Here is a 16311-nt window from a genome sequence, read left to right as displayed (position 1 = left end):
TCGCATCATTCTTCGATATCGCCGCTGCTTTTGTGCCATGGCTGCCCCTAGGGAGTACCTGACGATCAAAATGTTCATGATGTCTGTGTCTCGTAAGCTGCCGCCGGTTCAATTGACAAGGCATTAATGCCAACTCCGAGATACTCCATGGTCCACGGAAGCTGAGAGCCGTCGAAACATTATCTGTATGGTAAACAGGGAATGGTCTTTCGGTAAACTATACAGCTATCTGGAACCAGATGACTCGATTTAGCCAAGATTTATATAATATAAGGTTGTGGCGCGAAATTTCAAGGACGCGTAATGGCGGTTCCGAAGGCTATGTGTGGTGGGCGCAGTAGAAGCCCTGGTGATGTTCTCCTGGAATGATGGCCTTGTCGTACTTTCATGTGTTTGGGAGCTCCGGCAAGATGACGAGTACCCTAGACTGCAAAAAAGGCAGTGCAATCCGAACCGAAAGTAATACAATATTCTGAAGACTTCTTTCTCGGATAGGACTATACTCAATGGGGCGAGTCCTCGTGTGCAGGATTTGTCGGAGATTGAAGGGAATATAAACGCCTGGATAGGATGATTCATGAGCTTAATACAACAACTGAGAAGCTTCGGATACCATTGATACATCTGGACTGATGAAAGTCGCTCATAGTGTGTCTCCTTACAACTGATAGGAGTTGACTTACGGGTTTTCCTGGGCAGTTTATCGCATTCTGTCTTGTTATAGCGGCTCCCTCTCATTTCCGTGTTACTCATATGGCGGTGACTGTTGGATATACATGTACAACGGATACATTCAATGACGGAATACAGTGCAATGACATACTGTGCTTTTCGACTACCAGCTCTATATCTCTTGTTCGTACATGTCCTCCTCCCCCCATCCATCTTCATCATCATACTTTTCATCATCGTATTTTTCATCTTCACTTCCATTATCGACATCATCGGCAAGCGGTAGCGGTTGCGACGCCTTTCGTGATTTAGGTTGCGATGGTGTCGCCACAGAACCAGCCTCTTCCTCGATGATCACCAACGAAGCACCACCCTCTTCACCATTCTCATCCTCTGCACTCATGGTATACAAATCATCCTCGTCCTTATCATCACTGATAGCTTTCAGTGATTGACTGAATGATGGTGGCGTGTTCGTGTCAACAAAGAGGTCTTTGAGGGCGTCATAATTGATTCTTTTGCTGTATTTCGGATTCTTCTTGATGAGATTTCTAACGGACTCTGCAGCTGTACTTCCGGAGGGTGTCGTAGCATCTCGGGGCTTGTTTGATTTCCGTTTCTGCGATGACGTAAGCATATGAAAAATGTATCGACTGCCAGGAATCGAACCTTTCGACTCTTGGCCGTCGCTGTTGAGTCTTGTTGATAGCCTTTAGCTATAAACGCCATTCAGCCAAGTGTACACCAATATAAAGAAATGCGCCTTTTCAGCTAGATTAGGGGGAAGAACTGACCAGCAATCGCCTCGAGGTAATCTCGGTTCAACTCAACCCATACGCGTTCCTTTATTCGAACTTCATCTTCGCTTAGAATAAAACGATTCAGTTCTTCCTCATCAAGCCCCATTAACTCATCTGCCATAGTCATCTGGGCAAGTCGACGCTGCTCAGCCTCGTCGAGAGCTTCACTCAATTTAGCACCTTGCGAATTTTGCAAAAACGTGGAAACTTCTTCTGCAAGAACATTGGATACAGTCTCATCCACAAAATCCGTTGGAGGAAGAGACAATGTTGGTGTGTCTGTTCCAGGCATCACTACGTTGGGTTGTTGTAATAGAGCTGGGTCGATATTTTGATTTTGAGGAAGTTGCCCTAGTCCGACGAAAGACTCGATTGCACCCGCGAGTATACCATGCTGTAGGATCGCTGGGTCGATAGGAACGCGAGGTGGTTGTACTCCCAGTGGTACTTGCGGGGGAAAATCGGGAACGTCATCTTCATCGCTCTCCTCACCGCGCTTCCGTTTCCCTTTGCGCTTTTTTCCTTTCTCCTTCGTTCCCGGCGGTATTCCATTCACCCCTGCCTCCACTGCCTTCCTTTCTGCCTCTTCTCGTTCTTTTCCTCGGGTAAATGCCGGAGGATCCATTTCTTCATCTAACCATACGCTCCGAAAATCAGCCAAAGTGAGGCTTCCGCTCGGAGTCGCTTTAAATTCGTCTAGTCGCTTTTTGAGAGTCGTGTCGGCAATTTTTACGACTTGAACAATTTCTTCAATAGAACGGCGAAAGTTGTTCATCCGAGCGGCTAAGAGGAGTGCGGCACCACAAATACCAGCGGGTCGACGTCCTTTGGTCATCCAATCACGGTCAAAGCGTTGTACAAGGCGAACAGCGTCAGTAGCAACTTTGTGGGTTTCATCGCCAAACTCTAGAAGAGCAGCAAATCGGGAAATGTAATGGGAAGGATCGACGAGAGGAAGTCGGAGATTGAGAATCTGTACTAATTGCAGATACGTGTGACCCAGTTCGAACACATTGACCTGTAAATTGCGAGATATGAATGCGGGGTAACGATACCAAGAGGAAGTGAAATTACCTGAAGTAAGTCAGAGAAATCAATAAGCATATAGTTACGAGTTTCTTTTTGCCGGCACGCAACATAAAGACAAACGGCGACCACATTCAGACTCTTCCTTCCCTTGGTGAACTTGTGCTCAACCGCAAGGGTATACATTCGCCGCGCAGCCAAAACAACAACTTCGGACAATCGGAGAATACTAGCAATGTTTTGTATCTTCTTGGTCGCTAAAGTAACGGATGAAACTCGGAAACCAAGGATAAGGGGGTGGACAATGACCTACCATTCTCTATGGTTTGCTCCCGTGAGTCACTACTGCTTCGGTTTCCATACGGTCCGCCCATGCGAGCATGAGCTAGAAACAATGAATACATACATACGATATGATGAAGTATAACGCACTGGCACCCTGGGCGACGAATGACCCTTGCACAATAGCTGCACCATTTGCGGTTTCACCGAATGCGATTTCATTTACAATGGTATTCTCCTCGACGACAGTTCCACAAGTGACGCAGAAGCCATTGCCTGCCGCCTGGTCGTATTCTATGACAGTTCCACCACAGTCGCTACAAACCGCCTAGCGGGAAGAAAAAGTTAACATGGAGAGTTGGCGGGGTCTGATTGAAACAGAAGCAAACTCACCATTGCATAAATTTCACAAATTGATCACAGGTCTGATTTTGAGGATATTGGGGGACAAGGAAGGTGGTAAGGTCGCATAGAATACAAGTTGAAGAAAAGGCAATAATGATAGAATAAAGAAAGAGACAGTGACTAGATCAGGAAGTGACACCGTTATCTCATCACGGGTCACCCGTTACTCGTTACTCGTCACCTGCATTGCATGCATGCGCCTCTCACTCGGCTCTCACTAGATTTCACTACACTCATGTTTTCTTTGTGTTTGGGAACGGGAATAAAGGTGGTTCTACTTCGTTACAGAAACATTCGGACACGTAACAAGTTACACCAGGACTATTGTTTACTTATTACGCTAAACCATTTAATTGATTGGCCGCTTGAAAAGCATTTCCAATATCCACATAGTCAAGAAGAACGAACTGTGGTTTGCGGTTAGCTCCACTAAGCGGAACACAACCTTCGACATTCGCAATAATCCTACCGCCATATGTGAGAGCACTGCTTCTCTATATGATTGGATTACTTACGAATTAACACTGTTAGTTGTCGGTGCATCAAGGGGATCACTGACAAGGACACCGTCCCCGATGGGAAGAATGTTCTTGTTCAGAGAATGATTGATCATATAAGAATGATCGGCAGTCGACAATGGACCATCAATACGGTCTACGCTGCACGGGAAGCTTGGATCTGTAACCCCAAAAGGCGTTTCCCAGATCTATTTCGAGAGAAATCATTCACAAAATTTATAACGAAGTTGGATAAATGAAGGCTCACCATCTCGAATTCTGGTAAGAGAAAATCGACTTGGGAAGTATCAGCTCCAGCGTCAAGGAAGACAACAACTCTCTTTCCGCTGTCAATCATTTCTCCAAGTGTCGGCCATTCCGAGTTCTTCATGGGTACATGTGGTGGTACATAAGCCAGAGGCGTAATACCTTGGAGACTAGTCAGTGCGATTTTACGGCCTCATCTGTGCCTTCACATACCGGCTTCATCAAAGGCAGGTTTCCAAACATCAGTGAGCGATAAGTTCTCCGGATTCGTGAAGATAAAGGTGAGCACTTCGTTAGGGTGACTGTCCAAGAATGTTTTGACAAGCTTGAGGTAATCGACGACTGTTCCTCCATCAAACAAGATCTAGGCGTCAATATCAGTTGCGTGTCTTTGATAAAAACTTGCTTCAAGCTTACACAGCTCGTATGGCAGAAATGAATAACTCCATCGTTCCTGTAGTTCCACCACATGATGACTTGTCCAAGAACGGAAAAAACTAGCTAACTTACACATGTGACTGAGCTTGCAATAGTCGAACACCAAGATTCAGTTGGGTCGGTATATCAACTTGTTGATCCCTAGCAACTAATTTATGATTGAATGGCGCGTTAAACCTATTATTGAAGATAGTTACGAATCAGGGGATTCGAGCTGAACGCAAACGAGTCGTGGGATCCTATAGTCGTCACATTTGAGTAGGCTCGATCGCACAGTTCGGCATGGCCATTACAAACGGTAGCCCTTTCAAAATCTGGAATCAGCGTGTCTCTCCGTTACAAAAACTAGGACTCACCTCCGCTGGGGCGGCTGTAACCCAAGACTGCAGTGGACCAAAGCTGCAAATACCAAAGACCAGTGAAAGATGTTCCCCATGAGGAGCTCGAAATATGCCTATCTGTTCCCCGAGTTTGGGGATCGGTGGAAAAAACCATATAGGCCGACCACCAGGTTTTAAGGTCAAGGAAGCGGGTTCCAGGAAACTGTCATCAGTTCAGTTGCTGATCTCAAGCATCTGATTACGGTTACCCATGTCCTCGAAAGTAGGTTATTTATAGACGATATTCAAACTAAGTACCGCTTCTGTACTTCTGTTGTCAAATATCCACATGGTCAGAACAGGTTCACCTCAATTGCTCTTGTGATGTTGCGCAAGCGAGCTCCAGGATGCGTGGAACTGTATTGGTATGGAGAAAGAGTCTCACATGGGGCAGGTAGATGTTCCCCAGTGCTGGTCCAGATGGTTTCTTGGATGAGCGCCGCCGAGACCACGCGCTATGGTACAGAGACTGGTTACCGGTGGATGTCACAAGATACGTTCGCGCGGACAGATAGTTTTCCCCCCTCGGTGCGCCGGCATAAGTGCGTCACCGTCGAATGCAACAACTCCAACTTTTCGCACGCGATGCCATGGTTGAAACTTGGATTTTGATTTGGGATATTTGAGTGTGAGTCGTCGAAATTGAACCTCGTCTGAGACTGCAGGCTGGTCGAATTATGCTCTCGATGTGATCCAAGAAACTGGATGAATGAGTGTCACAACCGGATAGTGATGTGATCATGTCACGTGATATGTGTCGAACCAATCAACTTGTCGCGTCGCAGCCCTCTTTCCCTTCCATGTCAAAAAACGATGTTACTCAATCTTCTATTAAACCTATAGACAAAACATCAGTTCACCGCATCACCTCTGGACAAGTCGTCATCGATATCCAAACCGCAGTCAAAGAACTCATTGAAAACAGTTTGGACGCGGGCGCCACCAATATTGGTCAGTCAACCCACTAAAATACGCGAAGTTCAAGAATTTTGATGTTGCATCTAGATGTCAGATTCAAACAGTATGGTCTAACAAGCATCGAAGTGGTTGATAATGGCTCGGGAATTGCGGAAAAGGACCATGAGGTTATCGGTGTGTCGTAGAACGAATGTGGCAGTAGCAATTTCGAAACTAATTCTTGGTCTTAGGTCTGAAACACCACACTTCTAAACTATCCACATACACTGATCTTGCAGAACTACATACGTTTGGTTTTCGGGGAGAAGCCTTGTCTTCTTTATGCGCTCTCTGTCAGTCCGTTCAGGTAACTACATCAACACAATCTCCTGTCGGATACTGTTTGGACTTGGACGCCGGTGGTAGAATCAAGTCTCAAAAGACGGTCGCGCGTCCGGTAAGAACCTGTGATTTAAACTCGAATTGATCATTAATGACTTTTTCAGAAAGGTACCACAGTGACTCTCAAAGGCCTATTCCAACCTTTACCAGTGCGTCGAAAAGAACTCGAAAGGAACATTAAGAGAGAATTCGCCAAAGCTTTAGGATTGTTGAATGCTTATGCTTTGCTACCTTGTACGGTTGAGCCCGGGATTCGTCTAAATGTGTCAAATCAACCAGATAAAGGTGCAAAATCGCAAGTACTTACGACACAAGGTACTCCTTCGATGAGAGCATCTGTTTCTACTCTGTGGGGTCCAAAAGCTCTCGATAATGTAGTAGATCTAGACTTGAGGTTGGAAGTTGAGAGGGAACGGGGAAATAAGAGAACCATGTGAGTTATATTTGGTTTTACGGCGCCGCATATTGAGATGTTTCTAGCTCTCAAGCTTTGCCATTGACCGACGACGAACCGCTGCAAGTACGCGTTCGGGGCTTGATATCTAAATTCAGTGTTTCGTGCGGCCGCACAGGCACTGACAGACAGTTTTTCTATGTAAACGGTCGGCCGTGCACATTGAACAAGGTAGGTAATCGAATTACACAACACGGCACCAGTACTTGAATGAGAGATAGGTTCAGAAGGCGTTCAATGAAGTCTATCGTTCATTCAACCCCAATCAATCGGCATTCATTGTTGCCGATTTCGTCATCCCTACTGGTGTGCTATCTGCTAAAAAAAATCTGTTCAGCTCATCTAATTACTTATTCAGCTGCTTGCGATGTCAACGTGTCGCCAGATAAGCGTACCATATTTTTGCATAGCGAAAGTAATTTGATCGCCGCTCTTAAGGTCTGTTCAAGGTTGTATTGTTTTGGGCGTCGCCTTACGACTTATTCGCAGGAAGCCCTGGAGCGCAACTTTAATCCCGAGCGATCAACCTTTGAAGTCACATCTTCGCAAGCTAAAACAGTACAAACAACACTCAATGAAGTTACCCAGTCAGTCAAGGGGACAACTACCAACACATCGCGCCCTTGTCATCATTCAGATTCTTCTGATGACCCTACCGAAGACTCCACTATCTCTACCTCGTCGCCCACCATTATTTCCACTTCATCTACGAATGACAACTGCAGTGATCAACCATCCATCGCCGCCTCGAAAGTTCCTTTATTCATTCCGGACCCAGACGATGATATTATCCCGGAATCAGTGGTTGAGGCTCCAAGAAACCTTGGTCGAGAATTACCAATTCCTCATTTACCAGAAAGATCAGGGCACCGTGACGATCAGAACCAGGAAATTGACCAAGAGGTTGTCATTGACACGACACGGGCATCATGGAATCGACAACTTCCGTCATCGCCGGCAACCATGTCGAAACAGCGAGTTGACAACGACCAATCTCGACAGAGCGAACGTCAGAAAGATTTTCTACAGGAATCAGATCCGGCCGAAGCCGAGGGACACCCTCGTAAGAAACACAAATGTAACACAGAAACACTTATACCCTGGTTATCTGTCAAACCTACGTCGTCAACACAAAAAAAGTCGAGGATTGACCTGGAAGTGACGGGCTCGGCGTCCTTGGCGCGTCCAACAACGGTGCCCGAAAAAGTTCGCCAGGGAAAGTTGACTATGCACAATTTTTTGTCTGGTTTTGCTAGTCAGCCTACAGACGACAGTCAGAATGATGGTTCGCTGGATGTAGAGGATGTAGAGGATGCGGAAGTTGAAAACGACGAGGAGGAAGGGGAACGTGTTGAGATTGCAGAAGATACGGAAGAGCGGTCCGACGACGAAATGACTGTAGAACAATCAGTTATCACGCCAAGTCCCGAAGTTGTCACTCGTGTTGGCAAGGAGTCAAACCTTTCCGTGGCGAACCGTGATGTTGGCGACGATGTCACTCAAGTTGAGGACCTCGACACGTTGATGGATTTGAGCCCTGCGAAGCAAAAACATTTGGCCTCCATTATTCTCGAAGTTAACGAAACGCCGCAAGCGGAGATTATTCGAAGCGGCGGAGACAACGACGTGGCTCTTAGGTTTGACACTGATCAAGTGAGATCTCATTGGTGCAAAATAGCGGAATCAGCTTCGACACACCGATCAACACTGCCTCACGAGGATTTGGAGGGCTTAAAAGATGCTGGATTGTCCAATACTAATAATGAAGACAAAGCGGCCGAAGTTCTCTCGCGGATTATCGATAAATCTGATTTTTCAGAAATGGAGCTTGTTGGTCAATTTAATCATGGATTCATCATCACGCGGAGGAGGAAGTTGGATAGCTCATCCAGTGGTGTGATGGATGATCTTTTCATAGTGGACCAACATGCGGCGGATGAAAAGTATAATTTTGAAACTCTTCAACAGACGACGAACATTCAATCTCAAACGCTATTCCGGTACGTGATTCCTATTTTCTCAGCTCAGGAAAGCGCTGAGCCACTCGCAAGATCTCGACCGCTCGAGCTGACAGCGTCAGAAGAGTTGGTTGCTACGGAGAATATTGATATTCTCAGGAAAAATGGCTTCGAGGTTGATGTGAATGAAACCGCCCTTCCAGGAAACCGACTAATATTAACAGCACAACCTGTTAGCAAGAGCACTGTGTTCGACGCTAAAGGTAATTGCTATTTTTAGAATTTTTTGATCGCGGATGCTTTACCGTCGGCATTAGACCTGGAAGAACTCATTAATCTAATGCAAGATAGACCAAACGGCTCAATGGTCCGATGTTCAAAAGCGCGTGCAATGTTTGCCATGAGAGCTTGTCGAAAGAGCGTTATGATTGGCACGTCTTTGAACCGACACCAAATGCTAAATGTGAGTTCGTATTTTAACCACACTAGGATGACGTGGCTTGACGTGTATTCCCAGATCGTTAGGCATATGGGTACAATTGACCAACCGTGGAATTGCCCACATGGAAGGCCGACCATGCGACATCTGGCTGACCTATGGGATGTGGAACGACAGAAGAAGAAAGTAGATTGGGTAAGGCTGATTACGGCCCTTTGACTATCTTGTGAAATATGTTCTCCTATATGTTTCTATTATCTACCGCCATCTATTCTGACTATTCTGCTTGGAGTGTCTCAAATTCTATCCTAAGCATGCTCGCTGAATGTTTCGATCTTTGGATTTCACGCACACGTACCACAGGGTCCCCGATAATCCCTATACAGCTTGGAGGTTTTTCGGACAGGTTTTGGACGAAAATCAGTGGCGTGGAAGCTCAATTAGGCCCTGAGGCCGGGTCCTGGCAAGGTCTTATTTAGCAGTGGCCGGGTCCGCGATATCGTCATGTAGGCGTAAATGTTAGTGTCAGGCCCATACTTGTAGCCCTCGTAGGCCATAGTTCAACGTTCAACGTTCAACTACAGTAATGGTAAATATTTGCTTGCACTTAGATATGTCCTGATCAACAAATCAAATTAATTAATTTTGGCCTCTTACCAATGAAGCCGTTTTCGTCTATTGCATATTAAGTGAATGCCACCTTACACACAGGGCAGTTATGATTTTTTGGCGTTTTTGGTGATTTTTACGGATTTTTTGAGCACTTTCAGAGGCCGGATCCTACAATCGGACAGGTTTTGTGACATCGGCTGTAAGGCTGGGTGCTTTTCCGGACATTAACCCTCAAATCGGATTCATACAGAAACTTTCAAATTGACCGATTTTCGGATCCGGGCTTTATAGGCATTATCGGGGGTCCTCCGTATCATAGCGTATCACATGGCTAAATAACAACTACCCCTCTGTGAATGATCACTAATCAATGTGAAAATGTGGTTTTTTGTGATAACCGGTATCTATAAATATCAGTTTATCGAAGTATAGGTTCGTCCCTATCTTCAACCCTCTCCAACCTCATGTCAATCCACACGATCAGACGGGACCAATGCCATCTCGCTTGGGATAAAAGGTGCATTCAATATTTAATCTAACTTATTGATATATCGCTTTCTAAAATTGGTGATTGATCAGTTTGGCCCCTGTTCTTCATATTCAATCCGGAGAAACTGTAACATTTGATTGCCTGGATGCGTCCAACGGACAAATCTTACCTACATCAACTTCGGCGGACATCGAATCGCTTGTCCTTGCTCAACTTGATCAAGTATGCGGACCTATCTACGTTGAAGGTGCCCTTCCTGGGGATACACTTCAGATCGATGTCATAAGTCTCGCAACAGCAGATTGGGGATGGACAGGCATCCTTCCAGGTTTCGGCCTCTTGGCAGATGAGTTTCCTGAACCATACCTCAAGATTTGGGATCTCAAGCGTACACCGAGCGGAACCGGAGATTATGGATATACCTGGTTTGACGAATCCAAAGGAATCAAAGTGCCATTACAACCATTCATGGGTGAAATGGGTGTCGCTCGAGGGGTAGAAGGTCAATGGTCGACTATACCCCCATACAACACCGGCGGCAATTTGGATACAAAGTATCTCTACGAGGGTTCACAGCTGTTTTTGCCGGTGGAAGTGGAAGGGGCTTTATTTTCAATAGGAGTTTGTTACCGTTCTCTTCCCTATTCAGCTATGGCTCCTGACTTTTTGCATCTAGGATGGACATGCAGCTCAAGGGGACGGAGGTACGTGATTCCGAACTGCTTGTTGTCTCTGGTTCCCCTAATACGCCTCCCTGGTAACAATTTCCTTAGAGATTTGTGGTGAGCTTCAATATCAATAGATTGATTATCTCCATTTAAAACAAATAAAATCGCAGGGACGGCGATAGAGACTCCGATCAAAGTCACTGTGAAAGTGACGGTGTGCAAGGATCGACCTTATATACGAACACCACACTTTCGTTTCCACAAATCGAGCAACCCTGTTAAGTCGATGAACTCAGAGGAATTCTATTGTGTCACAGGCATCGACCCGGATCTTCGTGAGGCAACGCGTTCAGCCGCCCGCAACATGATTGAGTTCCTAGTCGCAGAATACGGATTAAGTGGGGTGGAGGCTTATATGTTGTGCAGTGTTGTCGCAGACCTCAAAATGCTTGAAGTGGTGAGCTCCCAAGAAGTTCTCATGAGTGACGTCGAAATTGATTTTTTTGGTCTGCCGAAGGTTGATATGCCGAATTACGCAGTGAGTTGACAGATACGTATTTGCCAGCATCCTTTATGGTGCTGATTCACATCTGCTTTAGATTGGAATGATGATTCCTCGATCAATCTTTACCCAACAAGTTGTCCAATAATGGTATCTGTTCTGGTGTGTTGTGTCTTTTGGAGCGCGACATTAAATTTACGTTCCCGTTCAATAGTGTAACTAAACGACAGCCGTAAATGATAACTATCACAAGCTGTAGCGGTACTAGTGGGAAGTGCCAAAGATTTGAATTTTGAGATTTCGCAATGAGGGCAAGGGAGAATATTTGCAAATCCGACAAGAACGCGTTGTATCTCAGATCTCTCTCCGGGCATCACGCGGACCCTCCCCCGACCCCGTATCTATGGTTAGTCGTGAGCGTACCTAGGCGTACCTATGGGTGAGGTTTAATTGCACCGGGACTAAATACTGCCAAAGCAGCAAGTACTACAAGTACTTAAGGTAGGGAACACCCACAAGGCCCACCGATCACATGAGCGTTACATCAAAAATGATCTATTGATCTGTTTATCTTGGCCATTTTTTCCAGAAGTGAAATCAAAAACATCTGGATGATGTATCAGAAACAAGTGGGCTTTGGAAATAAGTTTAGCTCAATGAGCACATCATTTGTGACGAGGGACATCAGCGAAACTTACACAAACCAAGGGGCGGCACAGAGCGTCACAAGCCATGTAATGTGTTAGGTAAACCTACAAAGAACGTTCCCGGATCGGAGAGGCGAAGCCTGGTGGTAAACCTGCCTGTGATAAATCTGGAATGCACGATCACACTTTCCTTAGTGACTCCCAGGCCCAGGGTCTATCAGCATGAGAATTGGGTTGACGACATATCCATCACGCCGTCACAATCGAGGGTTTATATACATACAAAACAACTTCATTTACGGCTCGAGCGCCTCTTCTGCGGGTTCTTTCCTTCCAGCCGCTATATTCGGGGATCCCGCTGCTCGGAATATTTGTCGGCCTTGAGGTTGACTAATGACCACTTCTTCTAATTTTTCTCAGCGCCGGCATAAACGTCTCTCACTATCAACTTCTTTCCCCATGTCCTCTTCTTCCTCTAGTCCCTCGAATCCTTTCCATGCCCGATGGGCTGCCACTCCAATGCCGGGAGAATCCGAAGAGCAGACTGCTGCTCGAGTTAATCTTCTCCAGGAAGCCGTGAAGAGGAGCAAGGAGATTGACGAGAACCTACAGGAGGCCAAAAAGGTAATCGATCGAAGGAAAAAAGCAGTCAGAATTTTGCTACTGGGTGCGTGGCTTCTCATTAAGAAAGGTGCATCTAACTCAGAAATGCGTTTACCAGGTCAATCCGAGAGCGGAAAGGTGCGTTTTTAGTAGAATACCTAAAGTTGTAACTGAAGATGATGGTCAGAGTTCTGTTCTCAAAAGTTCGTTCGTGCTCCGCTCTATCCATGCGGCAGCGCAAACTCCAAATTGACTTCTCTCTAGACTTCCAACTGGCATTTGCGCCCGCACACTTTGAGTCTGAACGACCATCATGGAAATTGATAATTCAATTGAACTTGATTAGGTATTGTTCCCAGCCACTTCAGCGACTCCATTTGTAACACAAAGCCATAGCAACATTCGAACCGTTATAGAGGCGTTATCCCTCGAGTGGGATTCTCCCGCATATGCCACTCCCACCGCAAGTCCGGTGGTTCGTAACTTTCGTCGCATCCGCCTCAGTCTATCTCCGCTCTTCATTATTGAAGCCAACTCATGGCGAATGCTAGCTCCGGAATCTGATACCCGCATTCCATCAACCTGCGTACGTGCTGGTAGTGGATGGAAGGCTTTCCTTCAAAGCCACCGTTACCATCGTTCGCCGCCCAGGAGTCCTTCCCGAAAAGAAGCTCCTGGATCACAACCTGCAGACCCTGAAACTGAAGGCGTGCCAGCGCTGAGGAGAGAATCCCATTCATCATTAAATTTTGAAAGTGACCCTAGTCAGGCCTTGATAGCCCAACGTGAAGAGATTTTATGGCTTTGGAAAGATGCGGAAATTCAAAAGACGCTGCAAAAACGACATTTCAAGGTGGAGAACATGTCAGGGTTGTAAGTTGGAAAGTTCTACTAATGAAGTTTGCATTGCTTATACGATCTGTTCAGTTTTATGAACGACATTGATCGAATAGCCCGATCAGATTATCTACCTACCGATTGTAAGGACTTTCCACTTATTTCCCCCCAGAGATGAGGATGTAAACTTGTTGTCAGCTGATATCATTCGGGCTCGATTACGGACGATTGGCGCCGACGAACATCACTTCGTTATTGAGAAAGGTACAGACTCAGTTGCCTCTGATGTTTTCATTGCGGATGTGGGCGGCTGCAAGAGTCAGGTGAGTCCTCTAGTCTACGCTGCTTGAAGTGTTTGAACCAACACCATCTAGCGAGCTTCCTGGGTACCATATTTTGATGACGGTACGTGGCTACACAGGCATTGTGAGCAAATCATACTGATTACTTGCCAGTTCAAGCGATCTTGTTCCTTGCTCCGCTGGCCTTCAACCAAACTCTCGAAGAAGATCCACGGATGAATCGTCTGGTTCGTTCACTCTACCCGGTACTTGAAAACTACGTCCCTGACCATCAAATACGATAAAGGAGGACAGCTTGAATCTATGGCGGGAGATCTGTGCGAACAGACTGCTTTCTGGAGCGAACTTGATACTCTTTTTCAATAAGGTGAGGAGGCCACTCCCTTGCGAAGATTTATCTTCGTTATCATCTTGATCACGCTTGAGCTAACAACACTTCGCATATTTTATCGCACGTTTAGAAAGACGTACTGGCTGCCACGCTTTCTGCTGGTGTTCAGGTAGTCCGCTATGTTCCAAGTTTTGGTAATGCACCAAATGATATTACAAGTGTTACGAAGTGTCAGTGATAATTATCCCCGGCCCTTCTTTCATCATCTAATCGCCATTGCTAAAGACTTCAAGGACAAATTTAAATCGTACCACGTTTGTAGCTGTTTGAATCTCATTCCTTGCGGGTGTTGACCAGTCTCTTGCTAGAAACGTCTTTCCCCCGTACCGAGGCCTTTCATGTGTTACGAGACTTCCGCGATTGTGAGTCATTATAGCACTACCAGCAAAGCAGTATTTCCTTACCAGAATGCAGGATATTAAATCAATGACCGTCCTTCTCGTCGGCGGTAAGGCCTTTCCCCATCACATAGTTCGGTGATTATTTGACGTGAAATTCAGTTAGAGAGACAATCCTGCGACAGTACCTGAAAAGTGGGGAGATGATTTGACAATCGATGGTTCGGGGACAAGACTCTCAAACATATCCCGAGACCCGCTTTTATCAAGTCGAATGCCTCAGGGCACAAGGTGTATATTCGTTATTTATGGCTACATTGTTTTCACTACTCCCGCTCAATCAATCTCCCGCTTATAGTTTATTGTAATCAATTTCGTCTGTTTATGGGTAGCACGGCTCCATGCCCGAAGTTTTTATGGTTCATCTGTTTTATATAATACCACTCATACTGCGTATGCTACATTTCTACTTGTACCCTGGGGTAATCGCCGTATAATTACGAATTTGGCTTCTCAGGTTCTTATCAGTCTTTGCGCTAACAATACTGACATTGCTGGGGCGCTTGAGCTTGGATCATTCCCTAAACAAGCATCATACAACAGTAATAACCCTCCCTGTCCGCATTATGCTCAGTTTGTAGGATAGTTTTTGAAGGGGTTCTGTCTCAATATCCGGCTACGTCGAATAATGATCACGATTCAGCTCCTCGCCAACCACTTCCACCATGTTAAGTATATCATGCAATGATGTCTCAGACCAGTAGCTGTCAATATTAACGTTGAGAGAAACTGTACTATAGTTACGAAGCCTGGTTTGGTAGCAGGACTTGTTAAGAATACTGTCTGGTAACTCAACTAGCACGGCTATAGCCTCGGCAATAGGACAGAATTGCGCAATGTGAGAACGCGAGGATCTTCGGACAACGGACAATTACACGGATTGCCACGAATACAACTTTCAGGAGTCATCAGCACCCCCTGTAGATATACTTGGGATGAAATCGCGTTCCTTTAACTCGGGCCGAAGCAAACGCTGATCATTAAGGCAAGCATTTTCGTTTGGAAATCATACTGCGTTCTAAAGTGGTTGAAGATCGAATGTGAGCTATACAAGGAATGTAATGCGTATAATGTTTGACTCGGATTGGGTTGCTCACCGTAATCAGGCCAAGCGATTTGTCTCTTCGTGAGCAAAACTCGCGCTTTTAGCGTTATCAGTGTCCAATTGTAATGGTGCAAAATTATACCGCTTAAACTGTTGTGTTTGAGCAGTGTTGGAAGAACGACATCGCGTTTCGGTTGATCTGCAACACCATGATAGCAGATGGGTTGCGGTTTAAATTCGTCAGTGGCACGGTGGAGTAATGGAAGTTGAGTATTTTTTGTATTTGACGAGGCGCCAGAATGGCAAGACCTATGTATGGTATAATACACAAAGAGATGAAATAGGGACGCACATGCGGACAGTCTGGGAAAAGCACCACCCTTGGTGAGAGTTCTATTAACACCAGAGTGCGCGAAATCGCTGGACAATTTGCATTCGATCTATTTTTGTTTCTAGGTTATACTCGCGGCGCTTGATTTCGGCTCAACATTCCAAAATTCAAGAATAAAAGAAATTAACACAAAAGAACAGCGGTCGAACAAGTCTAGAAAACAGGTACAACCTTGATGTCTAAATTTTCTTGATCAATGTTCTTGATCTAAATATCAGTTTTCCGCCGATTATGATAACTATCTCTCTTATAGCAGCTTATAGCCTTATAGCATTCCCCCTAACATGACTGATTCTAGTGTGGTCAAACAGCTTTAAAAAAAGAAGCCATCATTGCGATTAGCAATCACTTAGTCTTCAATATTCAATATTCAATGCTGACATCTACCCACCTGCCATCACATACAATTTTTAGTATACTTGATTACAGCAACTGTGACAGGACAAATTTTAAGTCAGTCCAAAAGATCAGAATGGATGGACATCAAGATCTTATGTTGATCTTATGT

The 16311-nt window shown here is 45.5% G+C and overlaps 5 protein-coding genes across 5 annotated transcripts; 3 read left to right on the top strand and 2 right to left on the bottom strand.

Annotated features, from left to right (window-relative positions):
- Positions 1-844: 844 nt before the first annotated feature.
- On the bottom strand, positions 845-3102 carry AGABI2DRAFT_78178 (hypothetical protein; the record flags this gene model as incomplete). The annotated part of the gene is made up of 6 exons (XM_006456363.1): positions 845-1341; positions 1467-1839; positions 2041-2490; positions 2547-2755; positions 2812-2883; positions 2931-3102. Coding segments are annotated over 6 exons (1773 nt in total), but the record flags the coding sequence as incomplete, so codon positions are not given.
- A 326-nt stretch (positions 3103-3428) lies between these two features.
- AGABI2DRAFT_228373 (hypothetical protein) lies at positions 3429-4860 on the bottom strand. The gene is made up of 8 exons (XM_006456362.1): positions 4744-4860; positions 4585-4691; positions 4460-4535; positions 4367-4403; positions 4163-4313; positions 3951-4111; positions 3701-3891; positions 3429-3650 (listed from the first exon to the last, which is right to left on the bottom strand). The coding sequence occupies exons 1-8, from the start codon at positions 4821-4823 to the stop codon at positions 3521-3523; spliced, it is 933 nt and encodes a 310-aa protein (XP_006456425.1). The 5' UTR covers positions 4824-4860; the 3' UTR covers positions 3429-3520.
- Positions 4861-5567: 707 nt separating this feature from the next.
- Positions 5568-9136, top strand: AGABI2DRAFT_122323 (hypothetical protein; the record flags this gene model as incomplete). Its single annotated transcript, XM_006456361.1, has 11 exons — positions 5568-5718; positions 5773-5859; positions 5916-6121; positions 6171-6499; positions 6547-6691; positions 6742-6826; positions 6879-6958; positions 7010-8520; positions 8572-8741; positions 8796-8941; positions 8996-9136. The coding sequence occupies 11 exons, from the start codon at positions 5568-5570 to the stop codon at positions 9134-9136; spliced, it is 3051 nt and encodes a 1016-aa protein (XP_006456424.1).
- An 825-nt stretch (positions 9137-9961) lies between these two features.
- Positions 9962-11648, top strand: AGABI2DRAFT_195548 (hypothetical protein). The gene is made up of 8 exons (XM_006456360.1): positions 9962-10046; positions 10109-10640; positions 10696-10723; positions 10793-10801; positions 10858-11144; positions 11205-11225; positions 11287-11351; positions 11404-11648. The coding sequence occupies exons 1-7, from the start codon at positions 9994-9996 to the stop codon at positions 11335-11337; spliced, it is 981 nt and encodes a 326-aa protein (XP_006456423.1). The 5' UTR covers positions 9962-9993; the 3' UTR covers positions 11338-11351; positions 11404-11648.
- A 647-nt stretch (positions 11649-12295) lies between these two features.
- AGABI2DRAFT_78039 (hypothetical protein) lies at positions 12296-14519 on the top strand (the record flags this gene model as incomplete). Its single annotated transcript, XM_006456359.1, has 13 exons — positions 12296-12503; positions 12704-12785; positions 12836-13312; positions 13367-13419; positions 13475-13578; positions 13651-13681; positions 13732-13805; positions 13865-13945; positions 14040-14139; positions 14195-14223; positions 14278-14331; positions 14384-14417; positions 14470-14519. 13 exons carry the CDS (start codon positions 12296-12298, stop codon positions 14517-14519), a joined length of 1377 nt encoding a protein of 458 aa, XP_006456422.1.
- Between the last annotated feature and the right edge of the window lie 1792 nt (positions 14520-16311).

Source organism: Agaricus bisporus, assembly GCF_000300575.1.
Source record: "Agaricus bisporus var. bisporus H97 unplaced genomic scaffold AGABI2scaffold_13, whole genome shotgun sequence".
NCBI lineage: Eukaryota > Fungi > Basidiomycota > Agaricomycetes > Agaricales > Agaricaceae > Agaricus > Agaricus bisporus.
Note: the sequence above shows the minus strand (reverse complement) of the source record. Positions and strands in the feature narration are given on the sequence as shown.

Bases quoted from the DNA above. Each gene is read 5' to 3' on its own strand.
- AGABI2DRAFT_195548 (XM_006456360.1), top strand. From the start codon at position 9,994: ATGTCAATCCACACGATCAGACGGGACCAATGCCATCTCGCTTGGGAT. The intron at 10,641-10,695 runs GTTTGTTACCGT...TTTTGCATCTAG, and splicing joins GGGCTTTATTTTCAATAGGA to GATGGACATGCAGCTCAAGG. The intron at 11,226-11,286 runs GTGAGTTGACAG...CATCTGCTTTAG, and splicing joins TTGATATGCCGAATTACGCA to ATTGGAATGATGATTCCTCG.
- AGABI2DRAFT_228373 (XM_006456362.1), bottom strand. From the start codon at position 4,823: ATGGGGAACATCTTTCACTGGTCTTTGGTATTTGCAGCTTTGGTCCAC. The intron at 4,112-4,162 runs GTATGTGAAGGC...CTAGTCTCCAAG, and splicing joins ACCTGCCTTTGATGAAGCCG to GTATTACGCCTCTGGCTTAT. The intron at 3,651-3,700 runs GTAAGTAATCCA...ATATGGCGGTAG, and splicing joins ACAACTAACAGTGTTAATTC to GATTATTGCGAATGTCGAAG.